Source organism: Heptranchias perlo, chromosome 35 (genome assembly GCF_035084215.1).
Source record: "Heptranchias perlo isolate sHepPer1 chromosome 35, sHepPer1.hap1, whole genome shotgun sequence".
Taxonomy (NCBI): Eukaryota; Metazoa; Chordata; class Chondrichthyes; order Hexanchiformes; family Hexanchidae; genus Heptranchias; species Heptranchias perlo.
In genome coordinates, this window is record NC_090359.1 from 19,814,053 (window position 1) to 19,838,290 (window position 24,238).

The 24,238-nt window shown below is 50.3% G+C and overlaps 1 protein-coding gene across 2 annotated transcripts; it reads left to right on the plus strand.

Moving 5' to 3' along the window:
* Positions 1 to 4,864: 4,864 nt before the first annotated feature.
* slc25a35 (solute carrier family 25 member 35) lies at positions 4,865 to 23,053 on the plus strand. 2 transcript variants are annotated; one of them, XM_067972015.1, is made up of 5 exons: positions 4,865 to 5,339; positions 8,275 to 8,340; positions 17,933 to 18,085; positions 19,072 to 19,206; positions 20,266 to 23,053. In XM_067972015.1, the coding sequence occupies exons 1-5, from the start codon at positions 4,968 to 4,970 to the stop codon at positions 20,428 to 20,430; spliced, it is 891 nt and encodes a 296-aa protein (XP_067828116.1). In that variant the 5' UTR covers positions 4,865 to 4,967; the 3' UTR covers positions 20,431 to 23,053. The 2 variants fall into 2 exon arrangements, with proteins under 2 accessions (XP_067828116.1, XP_067828117.1); XM_067972016.1 differs by having other exon boundaries at positions 22,895 to 23,053.
* Positions 23,054 to 24,238: the final 1,185 nt, after the last annotated feature.

Below are 24,238 nucleotides of genomic sequence, written 5' to 3' on the forward strand. Positions count from 1 at the left end.
TTAATTACAGGTGCATTACAGGTACATTACATCAATTTGAATTTTACATTCTGCCCAAGGGGTTTTCCATGATTGCAGCCCCTCGGTATACAATGGTGGGAAGGCTCTAAACGGTTGCCTTTCCCCACAGATGTGGAGATGCTGGTGATGGACTGGGGTGGACAAATGTAAGGACTTTTTTTTTTATTCGTTCACGGGATGTGGGCGTCGCTGGCGAGGCCGGCATTTATTGCCCATCCCTAATTGCCCTTGAGAAGGTGGTGGTGAGCCGCCTTCTTGAACCGCTGCAGTCCGTGTGGTGACGGTTCTCCCACAGTGCTGTTAGGAAGGGAGTTCCAGGATTTTGACCCAGCGACGATGAAGGAACGGCCGATATATTTCCAAGTCGGGACGGTGTGTGACTTGGAGGGGAACGTGCAGGTGGTGTTGTTCCCATGCGCCTGCTGCTCTTGTCCTTCTAGGTGGTAGAGGTTGCGGGTTTGGGAGGTGCTGTCGAAGAAGCCTTGGCAAGTTGCTGCAGTGCATCCTGTGGATGGTGCACACTGCAGCCACAGTGCGCCGGTGGTGAAGGGAGTGAATGTTTAGGGTGGTGGATGGGGTACCAATCAAGCAGGCTGCTTTATCTTGGATGGTGTCGAGCTTCTTGAGTGTTGTTGGAGCTGCACTCATCCAGGCAAGTGGAGAGTATTCCATCACACTCCTGACTTGTGCCTTGTAGATGGTGGAAAGGCTTTGGGGAGTCAGGAGGTGAGTCACTCGCCGCAGAATACCCAGCCTCTGACCTGCTCTCGTAGCCACAGTATTTATATGGCTGGTCCAGTTAAGTTTCTGGTCAATGGTGACCCCCAGGATGTTGATGGTGGGGGATTCGGTGATGGTAATGCTGTTGAATGTCAAGGGGAGGTGGTTAGACCCTCTCTTGTTGGAGATGGTCATTGCCTGGCACTTATCTGGCACGAATGTTACTTGCCACTTATCAGCCCAAGCCTGGATGTTGTCCAGGTCTTGCTGCATGCGGGCTCGGACTGCTTCATTATCTGAGGGGTTGCGAATGGAACTGAACACTGTGCAATCATCAGCGAACATCCCCATTTCTGACCTTATGATGGAGGGAAGGTCATTGATGAAGCAGCTGAAGATGGTTGGGCCTAGGACACTGCCCTGAGGAACTCCTGCAGCAATGTCCTGGGGCTGAGATGATTGGCCTCCAACAACCACTACCATCTTCCTTTGTGCTAGGTATGACTCCAGCCACTGGAGAGTTTTCCCCCTGATTCCCATTGACTTCAATTTTACTAGGGCTCCTTGGTGCCACACTCGGTCAAATGCTGCCTTGATGTCAAGGGCAGTCACTCTCACCTCACCTCTGGAATTCAGCTCTTTTGTCCATGTTTGGACCAAGGCTGTAATGAGGTCTGGAGCCGAGTGGTCCTGGCGGAACCCAAACTGAGCATCGGTGAGCAGGTTATTAGTGAGGTGAGTGAGTGAAGGGTCAGGTGACGAAGGAGGTTAGCTCCAAAAGCTTGTGATTTAAAATAAAACTATTGGACTATAACCTGGTGTTGTGCAAGTCCTTACATTTCCCCACAGAGCCTTTGCGGCGGCCGCACCCGTCCTCAGTGCTCCTCGCTGATCGTCTTGTGGTCAAAGGTGTTTTTCTGCACAAACGTTTCCACTGCTGAAGTGGCCCTCGACAAGTGCCAGGATGTGGGATCAGGCCCACTCTGTAAAATGAGTTTGACTCTTCCCCTCCCCCTCTCTCTCCCACTGACCCCACCACTCTCTCCTCTACCCCCCTCGCTCACCCCGACTCCCCGTCTCTCTCCACCCCCCCCCTGTTTCAGATGTTGGGTCGCCATCTTGTTTCAAAAATAGGCCACCATTTTGTTTCAGATACTAGGCCACCATTTTGTTTCAGATACTGGGCCACCATTTTGTTTCAGATACTAGGCCACCATTTTGTTTCAGATACTGGGCCACCATTTTGTTTCAGATACTAGGCCAACATTTTGTTTCAGATACTGGGCCACCATTTTGTTTCAGATACTAGGCCAACATTTTGTTTCAGATACTGGGCCACCATTTTGTTTCAGATACTAGGCCAACATTTTGTTTCAGATACTGGGCCACCATTTTGTTTCAGATACTAGGCCAACATTTTGTTTCAGATACTGGGCCACCATTTTGTGTCAAATACTGGGCGGCCACTTTGTTGAGTTCCACCTGAGCTCTTTTGCTCACAGTCAGTCTCACCAGATGTTTAAATTTCCTATCCAGCCTCCCGAGTAAGACCTGGCTCATTCGACGGGTCGGCAGGGTCTGGGAGGCCTTTCATGCCAACCTTTATTCAATATTTTAAAACACTAACTGGGTCGGGCCCGAGCTGAAGGGAGATGTCCCTCCGAGGGACACTTGTTACAGGGTCCGACTCCTCACTGGGAGAGACACATACTGTACACAGGGCTTCAGAGACAAACTCTTACTGACAGCGTTAGTTCCACAAGAGTGTAAGAGTCCTGTGTCGAATCTGCGGCCTCAGAGGGAGAGAGTGGGGCGGGGCTTGGGAATAGAGAGGGAGGGAGAGAGAGCCGTCATGGGCTATCTTTGCATTGACCTTCTCTCTCTGTGCAGAGCGCCCCCCACCCCCCATTTTAACCCAGTCTGCCCTTTGAGAACGGACAGAAGAGTTTGACGGAGAGTAAAACGGGATGGGGTCCCGGTGGAGTGTCCTCCAACCCCTCAGAGTTGCTGGGGAACAGACCGGGGGGCTCTGGGTCTGTGTGAGGCAGTGTTGGAACGCTGGTGAGAATTACTCATTGAGCAGCTTAACTTAACTGGAGGGGGCGTTTGGAAATGTCATCTCTGCATTTGCACGCACAATGTCGAATTGTCATTAGTTTGACAGTACGTGTGTAAGTTTATTTTCTGTATACTTTCAAGCCGTTTATTTGATGAATAACGTCCAGATAATCTGTTTTTGGTGATGTTGGTTGGGGGATAAATATTAGCCAGGGCTCCCCTGACCTTCTTCCAATAGCACCATGGAATCTGCCTGAACAGGGCAGACGGGGCCTCAGTTTATCCAAAAGATGGTGTCTCCAGCAGTGCAGTTCTCCCTCAGTATTACACTGAAGTGTCGGCCTGGATTACATGCTCAAGTCCCAGAGCGGGGTTTGAACCCACAACCTTCTGGTTCAGCAGTAAGAGGGATACCTACTGAGCCAAGCTGACTCTCGAGGGCTTCAACAAAGGAACTGGTGAAGAAAGAAAGGCGTGCATTTATATAACACCTGTCACCACCTCAGGACATCCTAAAGCATTTTACAGCCATGATGTACTGTTTTTTGAAGTGTAGTCACTGTTGTAATGTAGGAAACATGGCAGCCAATTTGTGCACAGCAAGATCCCACAAACAGCAATGTGATAATGACCAGGTCATCTGTTTTTAGATGTTGGTTGAGGGATAAATATTGGCCCCAGGACACCAGGGAGAACTCCCCTGCTCTTCTTCGAAATAGTGGCCGTGGGATCTTTTACATCCACCTGAGAGATCAGACAGGACCCTCGGTTTAAACTCTCATTGAAAGGCAGCACCTCCAACAGTGCAGCACTCCCTCAGTACTGGCAATGGGAGTGTCAGCCAAGATTATGTACTCAAGTATCTGGAGCGGGACTTGAACCCACAACCTTTCTGATCTAGAGGTGAGAGTGTTACCCACTGAGCCATGGTGACAAGGCCGCACAAACTTAATGCAGTGGGAATGCAAATGAACACCTAGGAGGGGCTCAGTGTCGGCTGAAGGAGAGGAAGCAACAGGTGATGTTGGAGTGAGGTTGTGAGAGGAGTGGCCCAGGGATCAGTGCTGAGGCCTCTTCCGTTTCTAATTTACATCAACAAGTTGGATAGAGATTTGAAAACCAAGGTTACTGTTCCCATGTTAGGATTCGGATCCAAGGCGTTGAGTTAAGGTGCAAATCAGCCATGATTTAATTGAATGGTGGAACAGGCTCAAGGGATGAATGGCCTCCTCCTGTTCCTATGATAGGAGGGGCTGAATGGCCTGCTCCTGTTCCCATATTAGGAGGGACTAAATGGTCTGCTCCTGTTCCTATGATAGGAGGGGCTGAATGGCCTGCTTCTGTTCCTATATTAGGAGGGGCTGAATGGCCTACTCGTGTTCCAATGTTAGGAGGGGCTGAATGGCCTGCTCCTGTTCCTATGTTAGGAGGGGCTGAATGGCCTGCTCCTGTTCCTATGTTAGGAGGGACTGAATGGCCTGCTCCTGTTCCTATATTAGGAGGGGCTGAATGGCCTGCTCCTGTTCCTATATTAGGAGGGGCTGAATGGCCTGCTCCTGTTCCTATATTAGGAGGGGCTGAATGGCCTTCCTCATTGCCGATCTCCTGATCTGGTGAGGTGAGTGGTTTCCCTCCTGCACTGAGCTGGTTAAAACTCCCCCTCCCCCCCCCCCACAAACCCAGAGCACGTTCATGAATGAGTTTGCGCGGCGCGTCAGAACGTGGAGACGCGGTCGCCTGGCGACGCGGCCGGTGATTGACAGACGGCCGCCTGATTGACAGCTGCTGGATCGCGTCGCGTTCCAAAAGGGGCCGGGCCGGCCGGTGATTGACAGACGGCCGCCTGATTGACAGCTGCTGGATCGCGTCGCGTTCCAAAAGGGGCCGGACCGGCCGGTGATTGACAGACGGCCGCCTGATTGACAGCTGCTGGATCGCGTCGCGTTCCAAAAGGGGCCGGGCCGGCGGGGCAAGCTCTGCGGGCTCTGGCTTCTCCGCACGCCATTGGACTGCCGCTGAGCAACCGGGAGGGGCTTCACAACCCGATGCTCCGGGTGAAATCCAACACTTGCCTCCTTGCAAGCCGGTCTGTGAGTTGCATTCATTCATTCATAAAAAAAACCCCGCTGCAGATGAGCCTGATTCCTGCCTCTGGTTAATAGGCGAGCATGGACTTCCTTCTGAGCGGGGTGGCCGCCTGCGGAGCCTGCCTTTTCACCAACCCCCTGGAGGTGGTGAAGACCAGGATGCAGCTGCAGGGGGAGATGAAGGCGCCCGGCTCCTACCCGATGCACTACCGCAACGTCTTCCACGCCACCTACACCATCTGCAAGACGGACGGGCTGCTGGCCCTGCAGAAGGGGCTGCTGCCCGGCCTCCTCTACCAGTTCTGCATGAACGGGGTCCGCCTGGGCTCCTACTCCATGCTGGAGACGGCCGGCTACACCAGGACCGACGGCCGGGTCAGCGCGGTCAAGAGCACGGCGGCCGGGGCTCTGGCTGGGGTGGGCGGGGCTTTCATCGCGAGTCCTGTCTACCTGGTGAGTGTTGGTGTCTGGGGTGGGCTTTCTGGGGGTGGGTGTCTGGGGGCGTTGGGAGGTGGGTGTCTGGGGGCGTTGGGAGGTGGGTGTCTGGGGGTGGGTGTCTGGGGGCGTTGGGAGGTGGGTGTCTGGGGGTGGGTGTCTGGGGGCGTTGGGAGGTGGGTGTCTGGGGGTGGGTGTCTGGGGGCGTTGGGGGGTGGGTGTCTGGGGGTGGGTGTCTGGGGGCGTTGGGGGGTGGGTGTCTGGGGGTGGGTGTCTGGGGGCGTTGGGGGGTGGGTGTCTGGGGGTGGGTGTCTGGGGGCGTTGGGGGGTGGGTGTCTGGGGGTGGGTGTCTGGGGGTGGGTGTCTGGGGGTGGGTGTCTGGGGGTGGGTGTCTGGGGGTGGGTGTCTGGGGGCGTTGGGAGGTGGGTGTCTGGGGGTGGGTGTCTGGGGGCGTTGGGAGGTGGGTGTCTGGAGTTGGGTGTCTGGGGGCGTTGGGAGGTGGGTGTCTGGGGGCGTTGGGAGGTGGGTGTCTGGGGGCGTTGGGAGGTGGGTGTCTGGGGGCGTTGGGAGGTGGGTGTCTGGGGGCGTTGGGAGGTGGGTGTCTGGGGGCGTTGGGAGGTGGGTGTCTGGGGGCGTTGGGAGGTGGGTGTCTGGGGGCGTTGGGAGGTGGGTGTCTGGGGGCGTTGGGAGGTGGGTGTCTGGGGGCGTTGGGAGGTGGGTGTCTGGGGGCGTTGGGAGGTGGGTGTCTGGGGGCGTTGGGAGGTGGGTGTCTGGGGGCGTTGGGAGGTGGGTGTCTGGGGGCGTTGGGAGGTGGGTGTCTGGGGGCGTTGGGAGGTGGGTGTCTGGGGGCGTTGGGAGGTGGGTGTCTGGGGGCGTTGGGAGGTGGGTGTCTGGGGGCGTTGGGAGGTGGGTGTCTGGGGGCGTTGGGAGGTGGGTGTCTGGGGGCGTTGGGAGGTGGGTGTCTGGGGGCGTTGGGAGGTGGGTGTCTGGGGGCGTTGGGAGGTGGGTGTCTGGGGGCGTTGGGAGGTGGGTGTCTGGGGGCGTTGGGAGGTGGGTGTCTGGGGGCGTTGGGAGGTGGGTGTCTGGGGGCGTTGGGAGGTGGGTGTCTGGGGGCGTTGGGAGGTGGGTGTCTGGGGGTGGGTGTCTGGGGGCGTTGGGAGGTGGGGCTGGGAGAGGCCGACGGTATTGTTGAGAGGCTGGAGGGAGCTCTTCATGGAGGGACACTCAGACGCCCCGATATCCACCGCTGTAAAAATGACGGCATGTGTGGCTATTTAATACTTTAAACCCTCCCACCCCCGGCCTGTCGTCGGAGTGGTTTAATATCGAGGCCATTATTTCAGTGAGCGAGTGGTCAATCTATGGATCAGGCTCCCTGGGACTTGGTGCAAATTAGGATACGGGGCAGTTAGTATTGATTCATTCAAATGCAAATTAAAGATTTCTTTCAGAAAATAACATCCTGAGATGCAATATATGAGTAATTTGAGTCATGACATGTGGTGAGTGTAACATGCTTGGGAGGAACAGGTGACTTTGGACCTATTGTTCCCAAAGCTCCCCACCACTGGGGCTTTTCCTCACCTCGTGTCCGGGTCTGTTGGAGACTAATTGATAGAGATTGATCGCTACAATCAGTCAACAACTCCCATTATCGTTGCATCGAGGATGATGCCGAAACTGAGAGGATGCACTTATCAGGAAAGGCTGAACGGGCTGCGGCTCTTTTCTCTAGAAGAGAGAAGGCTCAGGGGTGACCTGCTAGAGGTCTTTAAGATTATGGAAGGGGGTTCGATAGGGTAGACGTAGAGAAGATGTTTCCACTTGTGGGGGAGACCAGAACTAGGGGCCATAAATATACGATAGTCACTAATAAATCCAATAGGGAATTCAGGAGAAACTTCTTCACCCAGAGAACGATTAGAATGTGGAACTCGCTCCCACAAGGAGTAGTTGAGGTCAATAGCATAGATGCATCTAAGAGGAAGCTAAATAAACACATGAGGGAGAAAGGAATAGAAGGATATGCTGATCGGGTGAGATGAAGTAGGGAGGGAGGAGGCTCATGTGGAGCATAAACACTGGCACAGAGCAGTTGGGCCGAATGGCCTGTTTCTGTGCTGTACATTCTATGTAATTCTATGTATCACATGACTATCGGGAGGGACCTCGGTCTTTTCTTCAAAAGCACTTCATTGGCTGTGAAGTGCTTTGGGAACGACCTGAGGTGGTGAAAGGTATGTTAGAGATTGCAAATCCTCCGTTCCATCGAGAGTCAGCGATCAGGAGCAGAATCCCTGGCTGACTTCTCTCCCTCTCTATCCCAGGGGCACGTAGGCCAATTGTAAAGCCCCCGCCCCCCCCCATCCCTCCTCCTCATACCACTGTCCAGGCCAGAGCACTGACCCTGGCCACCCGCTTGGCCCTGAAGGCACTGACCTCCTCGCTGGGGCACGGGTTCTGTGGGCACTGGGCGGAGGGGTACGTGGTTTACGTCGTCGCGGGGGAACCCGTTGTGCGGGAGTGGCCTTTTACTCGACTTCATCTACCAGCTGAGAATAGCCGGGGCGGATGTTGGGAGGAGGGGGGGAGTGGGAGGGCGAGCAAGTGGAGTGGACTGGAGTGGGGCAGAGGCAGGTTGCACAAAATGGCCTCCGGGCCTGTGGTGAAAATTGGCCTGGGATCCTCCTGATGGGTATCCAATGAGGACAGGATCGAGTGGGCTGTGATGCAGTGCGTTGTCGAATAGCTGGCCCACCAACCCCGCCCGCTAACCTCCCCAGAACTAATTGCCTGCACAAACACGAGGAAAGACCTAACTGGGACAAAGTTACTGGGAGGTGCCAGGCACCTGTAGAATTGTACCCCAGTCAGGGTCAGCACCTTAAAGGGGGCACGGTGGGGGGGATAATTATTTTTCCTCATGTTTCTAAAATTTTTCATATTTTTTAAGGTCAAGACCCATCTTCAGGCACAATCTACCTCTACAATAGCCGTGGGTCACCAGTACAGGCATGAGGTAAGTGGAAATATTGGATATGCAAAGTGATGTATCAGTGCCCTGAGAAGATACAGTGGCATCAGAAATTTAAGTTACTAGGAACAGGAGGAGGCCATTCAGCCCCTCGAGCCTGTTCCGCCATTCAATTAGATCATGGCTGATCTGTATCTTAACTCCATCTACCTGCCTTGGTTCCCTAACCCTTAATACCCTCGCCTAACAAATATCCTTCAATCTCAGTTTTGAAATTTTCAATTGACCCCCGGCCTCAACAGCTTTTTTGGGGGAGAGTTTTTCAGATTCCCACTACCCTTTGTGTGATGAAGTGCTTCCTGACATCACCCCTGAAAAGCCTAGCTCTAATTTTAAGGTTATGCCCCCTTGTTCTGGACTGTCCACCAGAGGAAATAGTTTCTCTCTCTCTTCCCTATCAAATCCTTTAATCATAAACACCTCAATCAGATCACCCCTTAATCTTCTACACTCGAGGGAATACAAGCCTAGTCTGTGCAACCTGTCCTTATAATTTAACCCTTTTAGCCCCGGTATAATTCTGGTGAATCTGCGCTGCACCCCCTCCAAGGCCAATATATCCTTCCTGAGGTTCGGTGCCCAGAACTGAACGCAATGCTCCAGATGTGGTCTGACCAGAGCTTTATATAACTGTAGCATCACTTCCACCCCTTTGTCATCCAGCCCTCTTGAGATAAAGGCCAACATTCCATTAGCCTTCGAAATTATTTTTGGTACCTGTCCACTGGCTTTTAGTGATTTCTGTACATGGATCCCTAAATCTCTCTGCTCCTCCGCAGTTCCAAGCTTCTCCCCATTTACAGAATACTCTGATCTATCTTTCTTAGGTTCAAAGTGGGTGACCTCACACTTCCCCACGTTGAACTCCATCTGCCACAGTTTTGCCCACTCACTGAATCTATCAACGTCCCTCTGCAACTTTCTCCTCCCATCTACATTATTTACTGTGCCACCTAACTTGATGTCATCAGCAAACTTGGCTCTCTATTCCTTCCTCTAAGTCATTTATAGATGTGGTGAAAAGCTGAGTCCCCAGGTGAGGGGACACCACTAGTCACATCCTGCCAATTCGAGGACATACCCATTATCCCTACTCTCTGTCTCCTACCTCCTAACCAATTCCCTACCCCCGTCAAAAGGTTGCCTCCAGTATCAGTCAGTTGCCTCTAGGGAAACTTGGGCTTGCTACCTTTGGAAAGGAGGAGACTTTGAGGTGACCTGATTGGAATTTGCAAGATTATATCAAGCTTGCATTTATACATTGTTTTTCCTCAACATGTCCCGAAGACACTTCACAGCCAGTGAATTACTTTTGAAGTGCAGTTGCTGTGTGGGCCGACACACCCAAATTGCACCCAGCAAGATCCCACAGACAGCAGTGAGATAAATAACCAGATAATCTGTTTTTGGCGGTGTTGGTTGAGGGATAAATATTGGCCCAGGACACCGGGGAGAACTCCCCCCTGCTCTTCTTCCAAAAGTGGCCGTGGGATTTTTTACATCTTCCTGAGAGGGGCAGATGGGACCCTCGGTTTAACGTCTCATCCGAAAGACGGCACCTCTGACAGTGCAGCACTCTGTCAGTACTGGCACTGGGAGTGTCGGCCGACAAAACCAAGCTCGGTGTCAAATTTTGTTTGATGACAACTCCTGTACAGAGGCTTGGGACGTTTTAGTATGTTAAAGTCGCTATATAAATGCAAGTTATTGTTGATTAGGTGCTCAGGGCCTCGAGTGGGGCTTGAACCTATGATCTTCTGACTCAGAGGCGAGTGTGTGACCCCACTGAGCCAAGCTGAAGGAAATGCATGAAATGAAACCACGCAAGTGGTTTGGCACATTGGCTGATTCAAATACCAGAAAACGCAAGTTAAAAATTAGGAAGTTGGGAGTGTGATGGGAAGTCACGAGGAACTGGGGGGTGCAGTGGGTTAAACACTGGCCTTTCCTGTCTGAGGCCTCCAAACCTGGGACAAAAGCCTCCTCTGTGTGCTGACAGGAAGATACCAATATGAAATGAGTTTGCACAGTCTCAGCCCAGCTCCTAACAATTAAAACTGACCATTAATTCAACGCCAATTGAAAACATCACTCAGACAGGTGACAGGATTTTCCATGTTGGGAATGGGGGGGGGGGGATTGCTCTACTGGGGCTAGGCTGAGGGCACATTGATGGGACAGTGTCGAGGGAGCTTTACTCTGTATCTAACCCTGTACCTGCCCTGGGAGTGTTTGATGGGACAGTGTAGAGGGAGCTTTACTCTGTATCTAACCCTGTACCTGCCCTGGGAGTGTTTGATGGGACAGTGTAGAGGGAGCTTTACTCTGTATCTAACCCTGTACCTGCCCTGGGAGTGTTTGATGGGACAGTGTAGAGGGAGCTTTACTCTGTATCTAACCCTGTACCTGCCCTGGGAGTGTTTGATGGGACAGTGTAGAGGGAGCTTTACTCTGTATCTAACCCGTGCTGTACCTGCCCTGGGAGTGTTTGATGGGATAGTGTAGAGGGAGCTTTACTCTGTATCTAACCCGTGCTGTACCTGCCCTGGGAGTGTTTGATGGGACAGTGTAGAGGGAGCTTTACTCTGTATCTAACCCGTGCTGTACCTGCCCTGGGAGTGTTTGATGGGACAATGTAGAGGGAGCTTTACTCTGTATCTAACCCTGTACCTGTCCTGGGAGTGTTTGATGGGACAGTGTAGAGGGAGCTTTACTCTGTATCTAACCCATGCTGTACCTGCCCTGGGAGTGTTTGATGGGATAGTGTAGAGGGAGCTTTACTCTGTATCTAACCCGTGCTGTACCTGCCCTGGGAGTGTTTGACGGGACAGTGTAGAGGGAGCTTTACTCTGTATCTAACCCGTGCTGTACCTGCCCTGGGAGTGTTTGACGGGACAGTGTAGAGGGAGCTTTACTCTGTATCTAACCCGTGCTGTACCTGCCCTGGGAGTGTTTGATGGGACAGTGTAGAGGGAGATTTACTCTGTATCTAACCCGTGCTGTACCTGCCCTGGGAGTGTTTGATGGGACAGTGTAGAGGGAGCTTTACTCTGTATCTAACCCTGTACCTGCCCTGGGAGTGTTTGATGGGACAGTGTAGAGGGAGATTTACTCTGTATCTAACCCGTGCTGTACCTGCCCTGGGAGTGTTTGATGGGACAGTGTAGAGGGAGCTTTACTCTGTATCTAACCCGTGCTGTACCTGCCCTGGGAGTGTTTGATGGGACAGTGTAGAGGGAGCTTTACTCTGTATCTAACCCGTGCTGTACCTGCCCTGGGAGTGTTTGATGGGACAGTGTAGAGGGAGCTTTACTCTGTATCTAACCCGTGCTGTACCTGCCCTGGGGGTGTTTGATGGGACGGTGTCGAGGGAGCTGGTTTGCCCCCCCCTGCATCATGTGACAAAGCCCAGCGCGGTAACAAAGTGCGGCAAATGTGAACGGGGACGTCGATGAATTGATGGAGCCCTCCTGAAACAGGACCCCACCCACCCCCACCCCCAAGTCCGAGTGCCGAGGTTAAGTGCACGTTAATGCATTTCTGGAGGGAGAAGTGATTGGGGGATATGGTGGCTGATTTTGACTATTGGGCAGCTGATTGCCAGAGCGCAGTCGGTTGGACGATGAAGACGCCTGATTCACAACAGACCAGTGAGCAGTACTGGCATCCCCACACAGCTCACCGAATTAAGGCTGGCCATGATCGGGTCACCACGGTAAATGGGGGGGGGGTCACGATCGCGGGGGAGGTTGTGGAAGCGAACTCGCTGGAGAGGCGGGGGGGGGTCACGGTCGCTGTGGGGGAGGGGGGTTGCGATTGCTTGGGGGAGGCCTTGGGAGCGGATTGGTTATTTCTGTGGAGCCCGGAGGCTTGTTGGGTCAAATGGCTTTCTTCTATTCCTGAAATTTCTCTTGATTTCTCAATTTGCAGATATGTTGCTTAGTTGCAATAGTTATTTGCTTAGTTGTGCTCAGTGTGGATTAGTCACATTGTTTTTACTATTTGGCTCCTCACAAGACTTCTTACTCAACTCTCGGGACTAATTGTGACATTCTTGACTCCTGACTCCTGTCAGAATAAAAGAAAGATTCGCATTTTTAATAGGCGCCTTTCACAACCTCGGGATGTCCCAAAGTGCTTTACAGACAATTACATACTTTTGAAATGTACTCACTGTTGTAATGTAGGAAACGCAACAGCCAATTTGTGCACAGCAAGATCCCACAAACCGCAATGTGATGATGACCACATAATATGTTTTTAGTGATGTTGGTGGAGGGATAAATATTGGCCCAGGACACCTGGGAGAACTCCCAGGCTCTTCTTCAAAATAGTGGCCATGGGACATTTTACGTCCACCTGAGAGGGTGGAAAGGCCATGGTTTAACGTCTCATCCGAGAGATGGCACCTCCGACAGTGCAGCACTTCCTCTGTACTGCACCGTGAGTGTCAGCCTGGATTATGTGCTCAAGTCTCTGGAGTGTGGACTCCGAGGCGAGAGTGCGACCCACTGAGCCACGGATAATACCTAATAAGCTCAAAACCCACTTTGTTTTCTTTTTTTCTTGGTGCTGTGAGGGTCCTCACATAATTTCTTTGGCCAAAAAAAACGATGGGGATTTTTCTCTCGAGTAGGAATTGCTTTTAGTTGGCAAATCTCTGGAGGGGAGGCTGTTCTTTGAATCCTCTCTGCCCCCAGATATCTGTAATATATTAAACATTTTAAGTTTGCACGCAAGGTCTGCCTGCAAGACCTCACTTTCTGTTCTCACTTTATTGTCAAATTTTCCATTATAAAGTCTCACATCCACATGTACAATTGATACTGCCTATGTAAACGGGTCACATTGTAATTAAACCTTCCCGCCACTGGTGGTGCTGTAGTACATTAGTTATGCATCTCCCAGTTCAAGCTGCAACCAACCCATGATCTCTACTTGCCAAATTGCCTTAAGATTTAACGATAAATAATAATATCTCGTCAAAGTATTATATAAAAATAAGGACCACATTTTTAAAGATTCATTCTCTGGATGCAGGCATCGCTGGCAAGGCAGGAATTTATTGCTCGTCCCCTAGTTTCCCTGAACAGAGTGGCTCACCAGGCCACTTCAGAGAGCAGTTAAGAGTCAACCACGTTGGTGTGGGACTGGAGTTCACATATAGGCCCAGACCGGGTAAGGACGGCAGGTTTCCTTCCCTAAAGGACATTAACGAACCAGTTGGGTTTTTACGACAATCCGACAGCTTCGTGGTCATTTTACTGATACCAGCTTTTTATTTCCAGAGTTTTTTTTAAACTTAGTTTGATTTAAAATGGGGACCGAGTTATGTCTGCTTGCAGCAGTCCAATTATCACAGGTGCCTGCTGTGGCTCAGTGTGTAATACTCACACCTCTGAGTTAGAAGGTTGTGGTTCGAGCCCCACTCCAGCAACTTGAGCACATAATCCAGACTGACGCTCCCGATGCCAGTACTGCAGTGTTGGAGGTGCCGTCTTTCGGATGAAACGTTAAACCGAGGTCCTATCTGCATTCTCAGACGGACGTAAAAGATCCCATGGCAGTGTTGGAAGAAGAGCAGGGGAGTTCTCCCCTGGACAATATTTACCCCTCAACCAACATCGCTAAAACGGATTATCTGGTCATTTATCACATTGCTGTTTGTGGGATCTTGCTTTGTGCAAATTAACTGCCATGTTTCCTACATTACAACAGTGACTACACTTCAAAAAGTACTTAATTGGCTGTAAAGCGCTTTGGGACGTCCTGAGGTCGTGAAAGGCGCTATATAAATGCAAGTTCTTTCTTACGGACACAATACAGATATCTGGCAAAGTGGACACTTCATCTACAGTGTGGCTTACAGTCAGACTGTGGGGTTACTGCACGTGATTTAAAAATAACAGGAATTACAGAAAATGTGGGCAGGAAAATTAGAGAGAGGCTGTGCAGTATCCTTGGCAACGCCCATCCCAACCGCACCCCCCTCCCTCAATCCCGACCTCTACCTAATATCAAAGTTATTCCAGACCCGCCATTTACAAAGATCCAAACAACAGGAAGTAAAGTGTTTCCGATGTCCAAAGGGGATTTTCTGATCTTGAGAAATAATGGCAAGTACAAAATTAAAGGGTACGCAGGCTGGTTTTCGAAATGAGAAACACAGAAACATAGAAAATAGGAGCAGGAGTAGACCATTCGAGCCTGCTCCGCCATTCAGTATGATCATGGCTGATCCTCTATCTCAGTACCATATTCCCGCTCTCTCCCCATGTCCCTTGATGCCTTTTGTGTCTAGAAATCGATCTAGCTCCTTCTTAAATATATTCAGTGACTTGGCCTCCACTGCCTTCTGTGGTAGAAAATTCCACAGGTTCACCACCCGCTGAGTGAATTTCTCCTCATCTCGGTCCTAAATGTCCTACCCTGTATCCTGAGACTGTGACCCCTCGTTCTGGACCTCCCAGCCAAGGGAAACATCCTCCCTGCTTCCAGTCTGTCTAGCCCTGTCGGAATTTTATATGGTTCAATGAGATCCCCTCTCATTCTTCTAAACTCGAGTGAATACAGGCCGAGTCGACCCAATCTCTTCTCATACCACAGTCCTGCCATCCCAGGAATTAGTCTGGTGAACCTTCGCTGCACTCCCTCCATGGCAAGGACATCCTTCCTCAGATAAGGAGACCAAAACTGCACACAATACTCCAGATGTGGTCTCACCAAGGCCCTGTATAATTGCAGTAAGACATCCTTGCTCCTGTACTCAAATCCTCTTGCAATGAAGGCCAACATACCATTTGCCTTCCTAACTGCTTGCTGCACCTACATGTTTGCTTTCAGTGACTGGTGTACAAGGACACCCAGGTCCCTTTGTACATCAACATTTCCCAATCGATCACCATTTAAATAATACTCTGCCTTTCTGTTTTTCCTTCCGAAGTGGATAACTTCACATTTATCCACATTATACTGCATCTGCCATGTATTTGCCCACTCACTCAACTTGTCTAAATCGCCTTGAAGCCTCTTTGCATCCTCCTCACAACTCATGATCCCACCTAGTTTTGTGTCGTCAGCAAACTTGGAAATATTACATTTGGTTCCCTCATTCAAATCATTGATATATATTGTGAATAGCTGGGGCCCAAGCACTGATCCCTGCGGTACCCCGCTAGTCACTGCCTGCCACCTGGAAAAAGACCCATTTATTCCTACTCTCTGTTTCTTGTCTGTTAACCAATTTTCAATCCATGCCAGTATATTACCACCAATCCCATGTGCTTATCAAAGGTTTTCTGAAAATCCAAATGAACCACATCTACTGGTTCTCCCTTATCTATTCTACCAGTTACATCCTCAAATAACTCCAGTAGGTTTGTCAAACGTGATTTCCCTTTCATGTTGACTTTGCCTAATCCTGTTGATATTTTCTAAGTGTTCTGTTATCACATCCTTTATAATAGACTCTAGCATTTTCCCCACTACTGATGTTAGGCTAACCGGTCTGTAGTTCCCTGTTTTCTCTCTTTCCCTCCTTTTTTAAATAGTGGGGTTACATTTGCCACCCTCCAATCTGCAGGAACTGTTCCATAATCTATAGAATTTTGGAAGATGACAACGAATGCATCCACTATTTCCATGGCTACATCTCTTAGTACTCTGGGATGCAGATTATCAGGCCCTGGGGATATTTATATCCTATGCGTGTCTATTTATAGTGCTCATTCACCCTCAGAACAAATCTCGTGTCCCACGGTTACAGCTGTCTGCTGGCCAGGGTACACAGTCTTCATACAGTAACTACTGTCACACTCCCGGAGACCCCCTATAACTACTGACACACTCCCAGAGACCCCCTGTGAATACTGGCACGCTCCCGGAGACCCCCTGTGAATACTGGCACGCTCCCGGAGACCCCCTGTGCCTGGTGGCACGCCCCCCTGTGCCTGGTGGCACGCCCCCGGGGACCCCCTCTAAATACTGACACGCCCCCGGGGACCCCCTCTAAATACTGACACGCCCCCGGGGACCCCCTCTAAATACTGACACGCCCCCGGGGACCCCCTCTAAATACTGACACGCTCCCCTAGTCCACCCCATGATGGCACAAAGCGCTTTCTATTGGTGTGCAGTGGCAGAAGTGAGCGAATACAGAAATATGATGAGTCTGAGATCCCTGGGGATGTCCGGAGACTCCAGCTTCGAAAAACTATGCTCTCGACTTGTGGCCTGCTTCACTTGGAGAGGCGTCTGCCTACTCTGTATGGGATAAGTCTTTAAGTGTTCAAAGCAAACTAACCATCGCTAACTCTGGTTAAAGTTTTACACTCGTGTTGATTCAGAACAGCAATAAGTGGCCAATGTGTATCTCTCAACGAACATCACTAAAACGGGTTCACCTGGTCATTCATTTTATTTTATAAGTACTATACATCAAGGCAAAGTACTACAACAGTCCGACATTCAAGATGCCAGCATCTGAAGTGCCTCGATAAGTTGTTGGGCCTAGTGGAACATGTAGAAGCAGAAGTGTCCAGGGGCCATTTGATTCAACAAAGTCTGTCCAGCACAACATCTTACATAGAATTTACAGCATAGTACCAGGCCATTCGGCCCAACTGGTTTATGCTCCACCCGAGCCTCCTCCCACCCCTCATTTCACCCTATAGAAGCTTCTATGCTATTCACCTCAACTATTCCATGTGGTAACCAGTTGCACATTCTAACCACTCTCTGGGTAAAGAACTTTCTTCTGAATTCCGTGTTGGATTTATTATGACCCCCCTAGTTTTGGACTACCCCCACAGCAGTAGAATCCATGAAAAAAAAGCAGTTCATCTGGACCTCTGCCTTTTGTCTCTCACCCATAAGCCTGCACATACACTTCTTTTGCCACTTAGCTCTCACATCGACAAGGACCCCTTTGCTTGGTGGGACCTCGCTGTGCGCTACTAGGTTTCCCTACATTATGACAGTGACTACACATCAAAAGTACTTCATTGGCAGAAGATGCTGCCAAAGTCACAGTAAAGGAGGAGGCAGTAGAGAAATTGGTTAGGATAAAAATAGATAAAGAGGAGGTACTTAAAAGGTGGAAAAGTCACCTGGTCCAGATGGGATGCATCCAAGGTTGCTGAGGGAAGTAAGGGTGGAAATTGCAGAGGCTCTGGCCACAATCTTCCAATCCTCCTTCGATATGGGGACGGTGCCGGAGGACTGGAGGATTACAAATGTTACACCCCTGTTCAAAAAAGGGGAGAGGGATAAACCCGGCAATTACAGGCCAGTCAGCCTATTGAAGCCCATCCCTCTAATACCCTATATACAAGATGGCGTCAGAGTTGGGAAGCAGACTTTAGAAACTCACTGCACAGTGCCACCTACCAGGTAGAGCCCGCCACTACATTGTGACAGGCAGGTGTTTACATACAGGATTCCCATTCTAAATGTTTACGTAGGGAGGTTCAATGTTGATATCAAATTGTGACGACAGGAAGTTGGACAGGGAGCATGTGCATGCAGAACATTCTGAACAATATATTGATATTGATCCAACCAAATGGTCTCTCCTCAGGGGATGCTCCACGCACTAATTACCATTTACCGGAGGCACGGGATTATCGGATTGTGGCGCGGATCCAGCTCAGCGGTGCCCAGGGTGATGGTTGGCTCTGCCATTCAGCTCTCCACGTTCTCCAAGGCTAAACAGTTCACCTGTGATCTGCAGGTCAGTAGAATCGAGCGGACGGTTTAACTCAAGGCAGTGGATCAGAGAAGGGTACGGGAGAATGAACAAGAGCGACAAAGGCAAAACTAAACATTGGTTGGCCTCAGTGCCACAAGAACAGGATCCCTGGCTGATTATTTTCCCACTTCCCTGGTCGAGGGGCCAGTTGTCGTTCCCTCACTGCTTCTTCACCTGAGATCAGCTAACAGCACAGATGCCGTAACATCGCCCATCTCCTGCCTCAGCCTGTCTGCTGCTGAAACCCTCATCCATGCCTTTGTTACCTCCAGACTCGACTATTCCAATGCTCTCCTGGCCGGCCTCACACCTCCCACCCTCCGTAAACTTGAGCTCATCCAAAACTCTGCTGCCCCGTATCCTAACTTGCACCAAGTCCCGTTCACCCATCACCCCACTGTGCTCTCTGGCCTACACTGCCTCCCGGTCTGGCAACGCCTCGATTTTAAAATTCTCATCTTCCTGTTCAAATCCCTCCATGGCCTCGCCCCCTCCCTAACTCTGTAACCTCCTCTAGCCCTACAAACCCCCCCCCGAGATCTCTGCGCACCTCCAATTCTGGCCTCTTGTGCATCCCTGATTTTCATCGCCCCACCGTTGGCGGCCGTGCCTTCAGCTGCCCAGGCCCGAAGCTCTGGAATTCCCTCCCTGAACCTCTCCGCCTCTCTCTCCTCCTTTAAGACGCTCCTTAAAACCTACCTCTTTGACCAAACTTTTGGCCACCTGTCCTAATATCTCCTTATGTGGTTCAGTGACAAATTTTTGCCTGATTTACGCTCCTGTGAAGCGCCTTGGGGACGTTTTTACTACGTTAAAGGCGCTATATATTTGCAAGTTGTTGTTGTTGTTGAAGTCCGTGCTCGCTGCTACCCATGGGCGGCGATCGCAGCCATGATGTTACACCCCGCCGCTCCGTGACACAGCTCTGCGCGGACCGCTGCTAACAACTCCTTTGTTTCCTCTCGCAGGTCTTTAAGCCGGACAGCTGGCTGATATCTCTCACCGCTGGCTTGGTCAGTAGCGTCTTTGTCGTGCTCGCCATGACACCGTTTGATGTAATCAGCACCCGACTCTACAATCAACCAGTGGACCAGCAGGGAAAGGTACTGGGCTGCGGCCCCTCGGTCACTATACAGACAATCGTTTCCCCTCCGCCCTCCCCCCACACCAAGCTCGTTCATTTTAATGGACGGGAAATCGAGACCAATGATTTCCTGATACAAATAGGAAGGAATATTTGGAGCAGTGAGCGGGCTAATCAGCCCTTCGAGTACGGTTGCCAACCCTCCAGGATTGTCCCTGGAGTCTCCAGGAATTTAAGATTAATCTCCAGGACACTGCCGTGAGCAACGCGGGTGAAAAATCATCAGGGCGTTACAAATATTATGCATTTTTTTCTTTTAACACCTTTGTTTATTAGTTATAAAAATATTGGAGATAGGGGCGGGGGGGAAAAGGCTGTTTGACTGGGCAAGGGGGTTGGAGGCAGGAGGTCATGTGATGAAACCTCCAGGAATATGTCCAACCAGAGTTGGCAATGCTACCTTTCGAGCCTGTTCCGCCATTCAGTTAAATCATGGGCTGATCTGTATCTCAACCCCATCGACCCGCCTCGGTTCCATAAACCTTGATACCCTTATCCAACAAAAATATATCGCTCTCAGTTTTGAAATTTTCAATTGACCCCCGGCCTCAACAGCTTTTTGGGGGAGAGGGTTCCAGATTTCCACTCCCCTTTGTGTGAAGAAGTGCTTCCTGACATCACCCCTGAACGGCCTAGCTCTAATTTTAAGGTTATGCCCCCTTGTTCTGGACTCGCCTCACCAGAGGAAATAGTTTCTCTCTATCCACTCTTATCATCAAATCCTTTAATCCTCTTAAACACCTCAATCAGATCACCCCTTAATCTTCTATATTCGAGGGAATACAAGAAACAGAGTTAACGTTTTGGGTCGAAGACCCTTCGTCGGTTCTGAAGGGTCATCGACCTGACATGTTAACTATTTCTTTCTCTACAGATGCTGCCTGACTTGCTGAGTATTTCCAGCATTTTCTGTTTTTATTTCAGATTTCCAGCATCCGCAGTATTTTGCTTTTGATTTGGGGGAAAATTAAATCCTGTCCTAATGAACTCGGTCACCCTCACTGTTGTCTTCCTGCAGGGTTTGTTCTACAAAGGGTATCTGGATTGCTTTACAAAGTCCGTGAGGAAAGAAGGCCTGATCGGCCTCTACAAGGGCACTGGGGCTTCCTACTTCAGACTAGGCCCACACACCATTCTCAGCCTTCTCTTCTGGGACGAACTGCGCAAGTTTTACTGGAAGTAACGGCGCGCTGGACAATGGCGTACAACTGGGCCGCTGCGGCTGGAATTTGCACTGTTGAAATGCTCAGGGATTAATTTATTTTTCTGTTAACGTTCCATTTCCTGTAATACTTGAGCAGTGTTCCAGAGAGTTATCCTGTTAGCCGAATGTAGCAGCAACTGGTAATGTGCGGCGTCATGCAATCCACTCGGATAGTCAACAGGAAGGAACAGAGGTGAAAATGCCGGCAATCTGAAACAAAACTCAGTAAAAGCCGGAACTACATCGCAGGTCTGAAAAGAGAAAGGACCAGTTAAACATGGGGGTGAGAAATCTTCGTCACAAGGCCAGATATAAGCGGACACGGTTGGTGATGGCGGTCGGCTGGGACCTCGTGAGGCTTGGGGGTCTCGACATTCATGTTTGTTCATTTATTTATTACACCTCAAACCTATCTCGGTCCTGGTGACGTTTGATCTGTACCACTGAGTGCCAGGGCACGTGCTTTTGCTGTACTGATTGTAATTTCTTCATATGAATGTACCTTGGATCCAAAAGTGTTAGTTGGGGCTTTGAGGGAGAGCTGTGGTACTAGAGGGATGGGTTTTGAGAGATCTGTGGTACGAGAGGGATGGGCTTCGAGGGAGAGCTGTGGCACTAGAGGGATGGGTTTTGAGGGAGAGTTAGGGTACTAGAGGGATGGGTTTCGAGGGAGAGTTGTACTAGAAGGATGGGCTTCGAGGGAGAGCTGTGGCACTAGAGGGATGGGTTTTGAGGGAGAGTTAGGGTACAAGAGGGATGGGTTTCGAAGGAGAGTTGTACTAGAAGGATGGGTTTCGAGGGAGAGCTGTGGTACTAGAGGGATGGGTTTCGAGGGAGAGTTAGGGTACTAGAGGGATGGGTTTCGAGGGAGAGTTGTACTAGAAGGATGGGTTTCGAGGGAGAGCTGTGTTACCAGTGGGATGGGTTTTGAGGGAGAGTTAGGGTACCAGGGGGATGGGCTTTGAGGGAGAGCAGTGGTACTAGAGGGATGGGGTTCGAGGGAGAGCTGTGGAAATGGAGGGATGGGCTTTGAGGGAGAGTTGTACTAGAGGGATGGGTTTCGAGGGAAAGCTATGGTACCAGAGGGATGGGCTTCGAGGGAGAGCTGTGGCACTGGAGGGATGGGTTTCGAGGGAGAGTTAGGGTACTAGAGGGATGGGTTTCGAGGGAGAGTTAGGGTACTAGAGGGATGGGTTTCGAGGGAGAGTTGTACTAGAAGGATGGGTTTCGAGGGAGAGTTAGGGTACTAGAGGGATGGGTTTCGAGGGAGAGTTGTACTAGAAGGATGGGTTTCGAGGGAGAGTTAGGGTACTAGAAGGATGGGTTTCGAGGGAGAGCTGTACTAGAGGGATGGGTTTCGAGGGAGAGTTAGGGTACTAGAGGGATGGGTTTCGAGGGAGAGTTAGGGTACTAGAGGGATGGGTTTCGAGGGAGAGTTAGGGTACCAGGGGGATGGGTTTCGAGGGAGAGTTAGGGTACTAGAGGGATGGGTTTCGAGGGAGAGTTAGGGTACCAGGGGGATGGGTTTCGAGGGAGAGCTGTGGTACTAGAGGGATGGATTTCGAGGGAGAGTTGTACTAGAAGGATGGGTTTCGAGGGAGAGTTAGAGGACTAGAGGGATGGGCTTCGAGGGAGAGCTGTGGTACTAGAGGGTTTGGCTTCGAGGGAGAGCTGTGGTACTAGAGGGATGGACTTCAAGGGAGAGCTGTGGTACTAGAGGGATGGGCTTCGAGGGAGAGCTGTGTTACTAGAGGGATGGGCTTCGAGGGAGAGTTAGAGGACTAGAGGGATGGGTTTCGAGGGGAAGTTGTACTAGAGGGTTTGGCTTCGAGGGAGAGCTGTGGTACTGGAGGGATGGGCTTCGAGGGAGAGCTGTGGTGCTGGAGGGATCGGTTTCGAGGGGGAGCTGTGGTACTAGAGGGATGGGTTTTGAGGGGGAGCAGTGGTACTAGAGGGATGGGCTTCGAGGGAGAGCTGTGGTACTAGAGGGATAGGTTTCGAGGGGGAGCTGTGGTACTAGAGGGATGGGTTTCGAGGGAGAGCTGTGGTACTAGAGGGATGGGTTTCGAGGGAGAGCTGTGGTACTAGAGGGATGGGCTTCGAGGGAGAGCTGTGGTGCTGGAGGGATAGGTTTCGAGGGAGAGCTGTGGTACTAGAGGGATGGGTTTCGAGGGGGAGCTGTGGTACTAAAGGGATAGGTTTCGAGGGAGAGCTGTGGTACTAGAGGGATAGGTTTCGATGACCTGAAAGGCTGTTTCTGGTCCTTAATTTAGCTATGATCACCCGCCCTGCCCAGCCCCCCCCCACTCAAGAAATTCCTTGTTATACTCTCTATAAATAGAGTCAAAGTTGGCCTGTGACACAGCTAAAATGACAAACATTAACATGTCAGGCCTATAAAGAATCCGCTTCATCCGCTAACACACAGATATCTGTTCCACAGTGTGCTACCTGAAGAAAGACTGCACAAGAGGCAACCATCGGTCTGCTTTCGGACCCGACACATCAGTTTTTGAACGCGCTCTTCGGAATATTGTAGGTTACTCAGACACCGAAAGGCTGAGGTTTATTTTTAAATAAAAGTCAATTCTTTTCTCACTTGCTTCTCGGCCTCACGACCTGTAGGAATTAATGATTGAGCTTGTTAGGTTTTTTTTGATACGTTTTAAATCGTCAGACAAACAAAGCTCAGGGTTTGAGCCCTGTCCAGACTTGGCAAGTGGCCCAAGCTATCACTATGAATGACGCATTGACTGTATTTTTTCAACCAATGTACTAGCGGATCTCCCGTGGCAATGCCCACAGCAAGTCAGGAGGCAAACACGTGTATTATTCTGCTGCTACGATGGAACTGTGTGTAACTTGGCTGTCCTTTAAGGCTAAAAGGTGTGATTGCTGTAGTGTGCAGAGGTCATTTAGAGGCTAATTGCATTTAGGGCCATCCCGATTCCTAGTTGGAAGGTATTTTCTGAAGCTGGATAAATTTTTCTGTTGATTTCAAATAATCACCAAAAGAATGAAGGGAGACACTAGGAGAATTTATTTTTACACAGAGAGCTGTTAGGACATGGAATGCTCAAAGGGGGAAGCAGAATCCATGATAGCTTTTAAACGGGAAATGGATAAATATTTGAAGAAAAATTTTAAAGGGTCTGGGGAAAGGGCAGGGGAGTGGGAGTGGAACTGGGTGGATGACTCTTTCAGAGAGCCGGCACAGGTGCGACGGGCTGAACGGCCTCCTTCTGTGCTGTAAATTACTATGATTGGCTTTCTTGTACTTTTATTTAACATTTTCTGAGCGTGACGCCCAAAACGTGACACGAGTGTCTCAAACCCTTTATATATAATAGTTAGCAGCTAACAGCATCAACCAAAAAGCTCACAATTTAAACAAAGAAGTGGTGTGGATTAAAAAAAAATCGGCCTTTGGAGATTCCAATCTCAGCTTCTGCGCAAAATGGAGCAGCTCTGAAGTTTGGACATGACCTCCACAAATCATAAAAAAACAATTGTTTTATTTACCCTTTTTTTTTCACAGACCTGCTGTCTCCTTGGCAACGCAGAGCGGCCATTTTGGTACTTACAGGGCAAGCAGCTTCGCTGTCCCATCATGCATTTGGAGTGTGCTGCAATGTTCCATTTTCTTAAACTTTTTCTTAAATCGCTTTTTAGGGTCTAATTGAGGTTCTTAAAATGATAAAAGGATTTGCTAGGGTAGAAACTATTTAATTTGGAAGGGGGAATCCAGAACAAGGGGGCATAATCTTAAAATTGGAGCTAGGCTGTT

What these genes read in the sequence shown, in the direction of transcription:
- slc25a35 (XM_067972015.1), top strand. Translation starts at nt 4,968, where the DNA reads ATGGACTTCCTTCTGAGCGGGGTGGCCGCCTGCGGAGCCTGCCTTTTC. An exon ending in TCGCGAGTCCTGTCTACCTG is followed by an intron (nt 5,340 to 8,274) that starts GTGAGTGTTGGT and finishes ATATTTTTTAAG; the next exon opens with GTCAAGACCCATCTTCAGGC. An exon ending in CAGTGGACCAGCAGGGAAAG is followed by an intron (nt 19,207 to 20,265) that starts GTACTGGGCTGC and finishes GTCTTCCTGCAG; the next exon opens with GGTTTGTTCTACAAAGGGTA.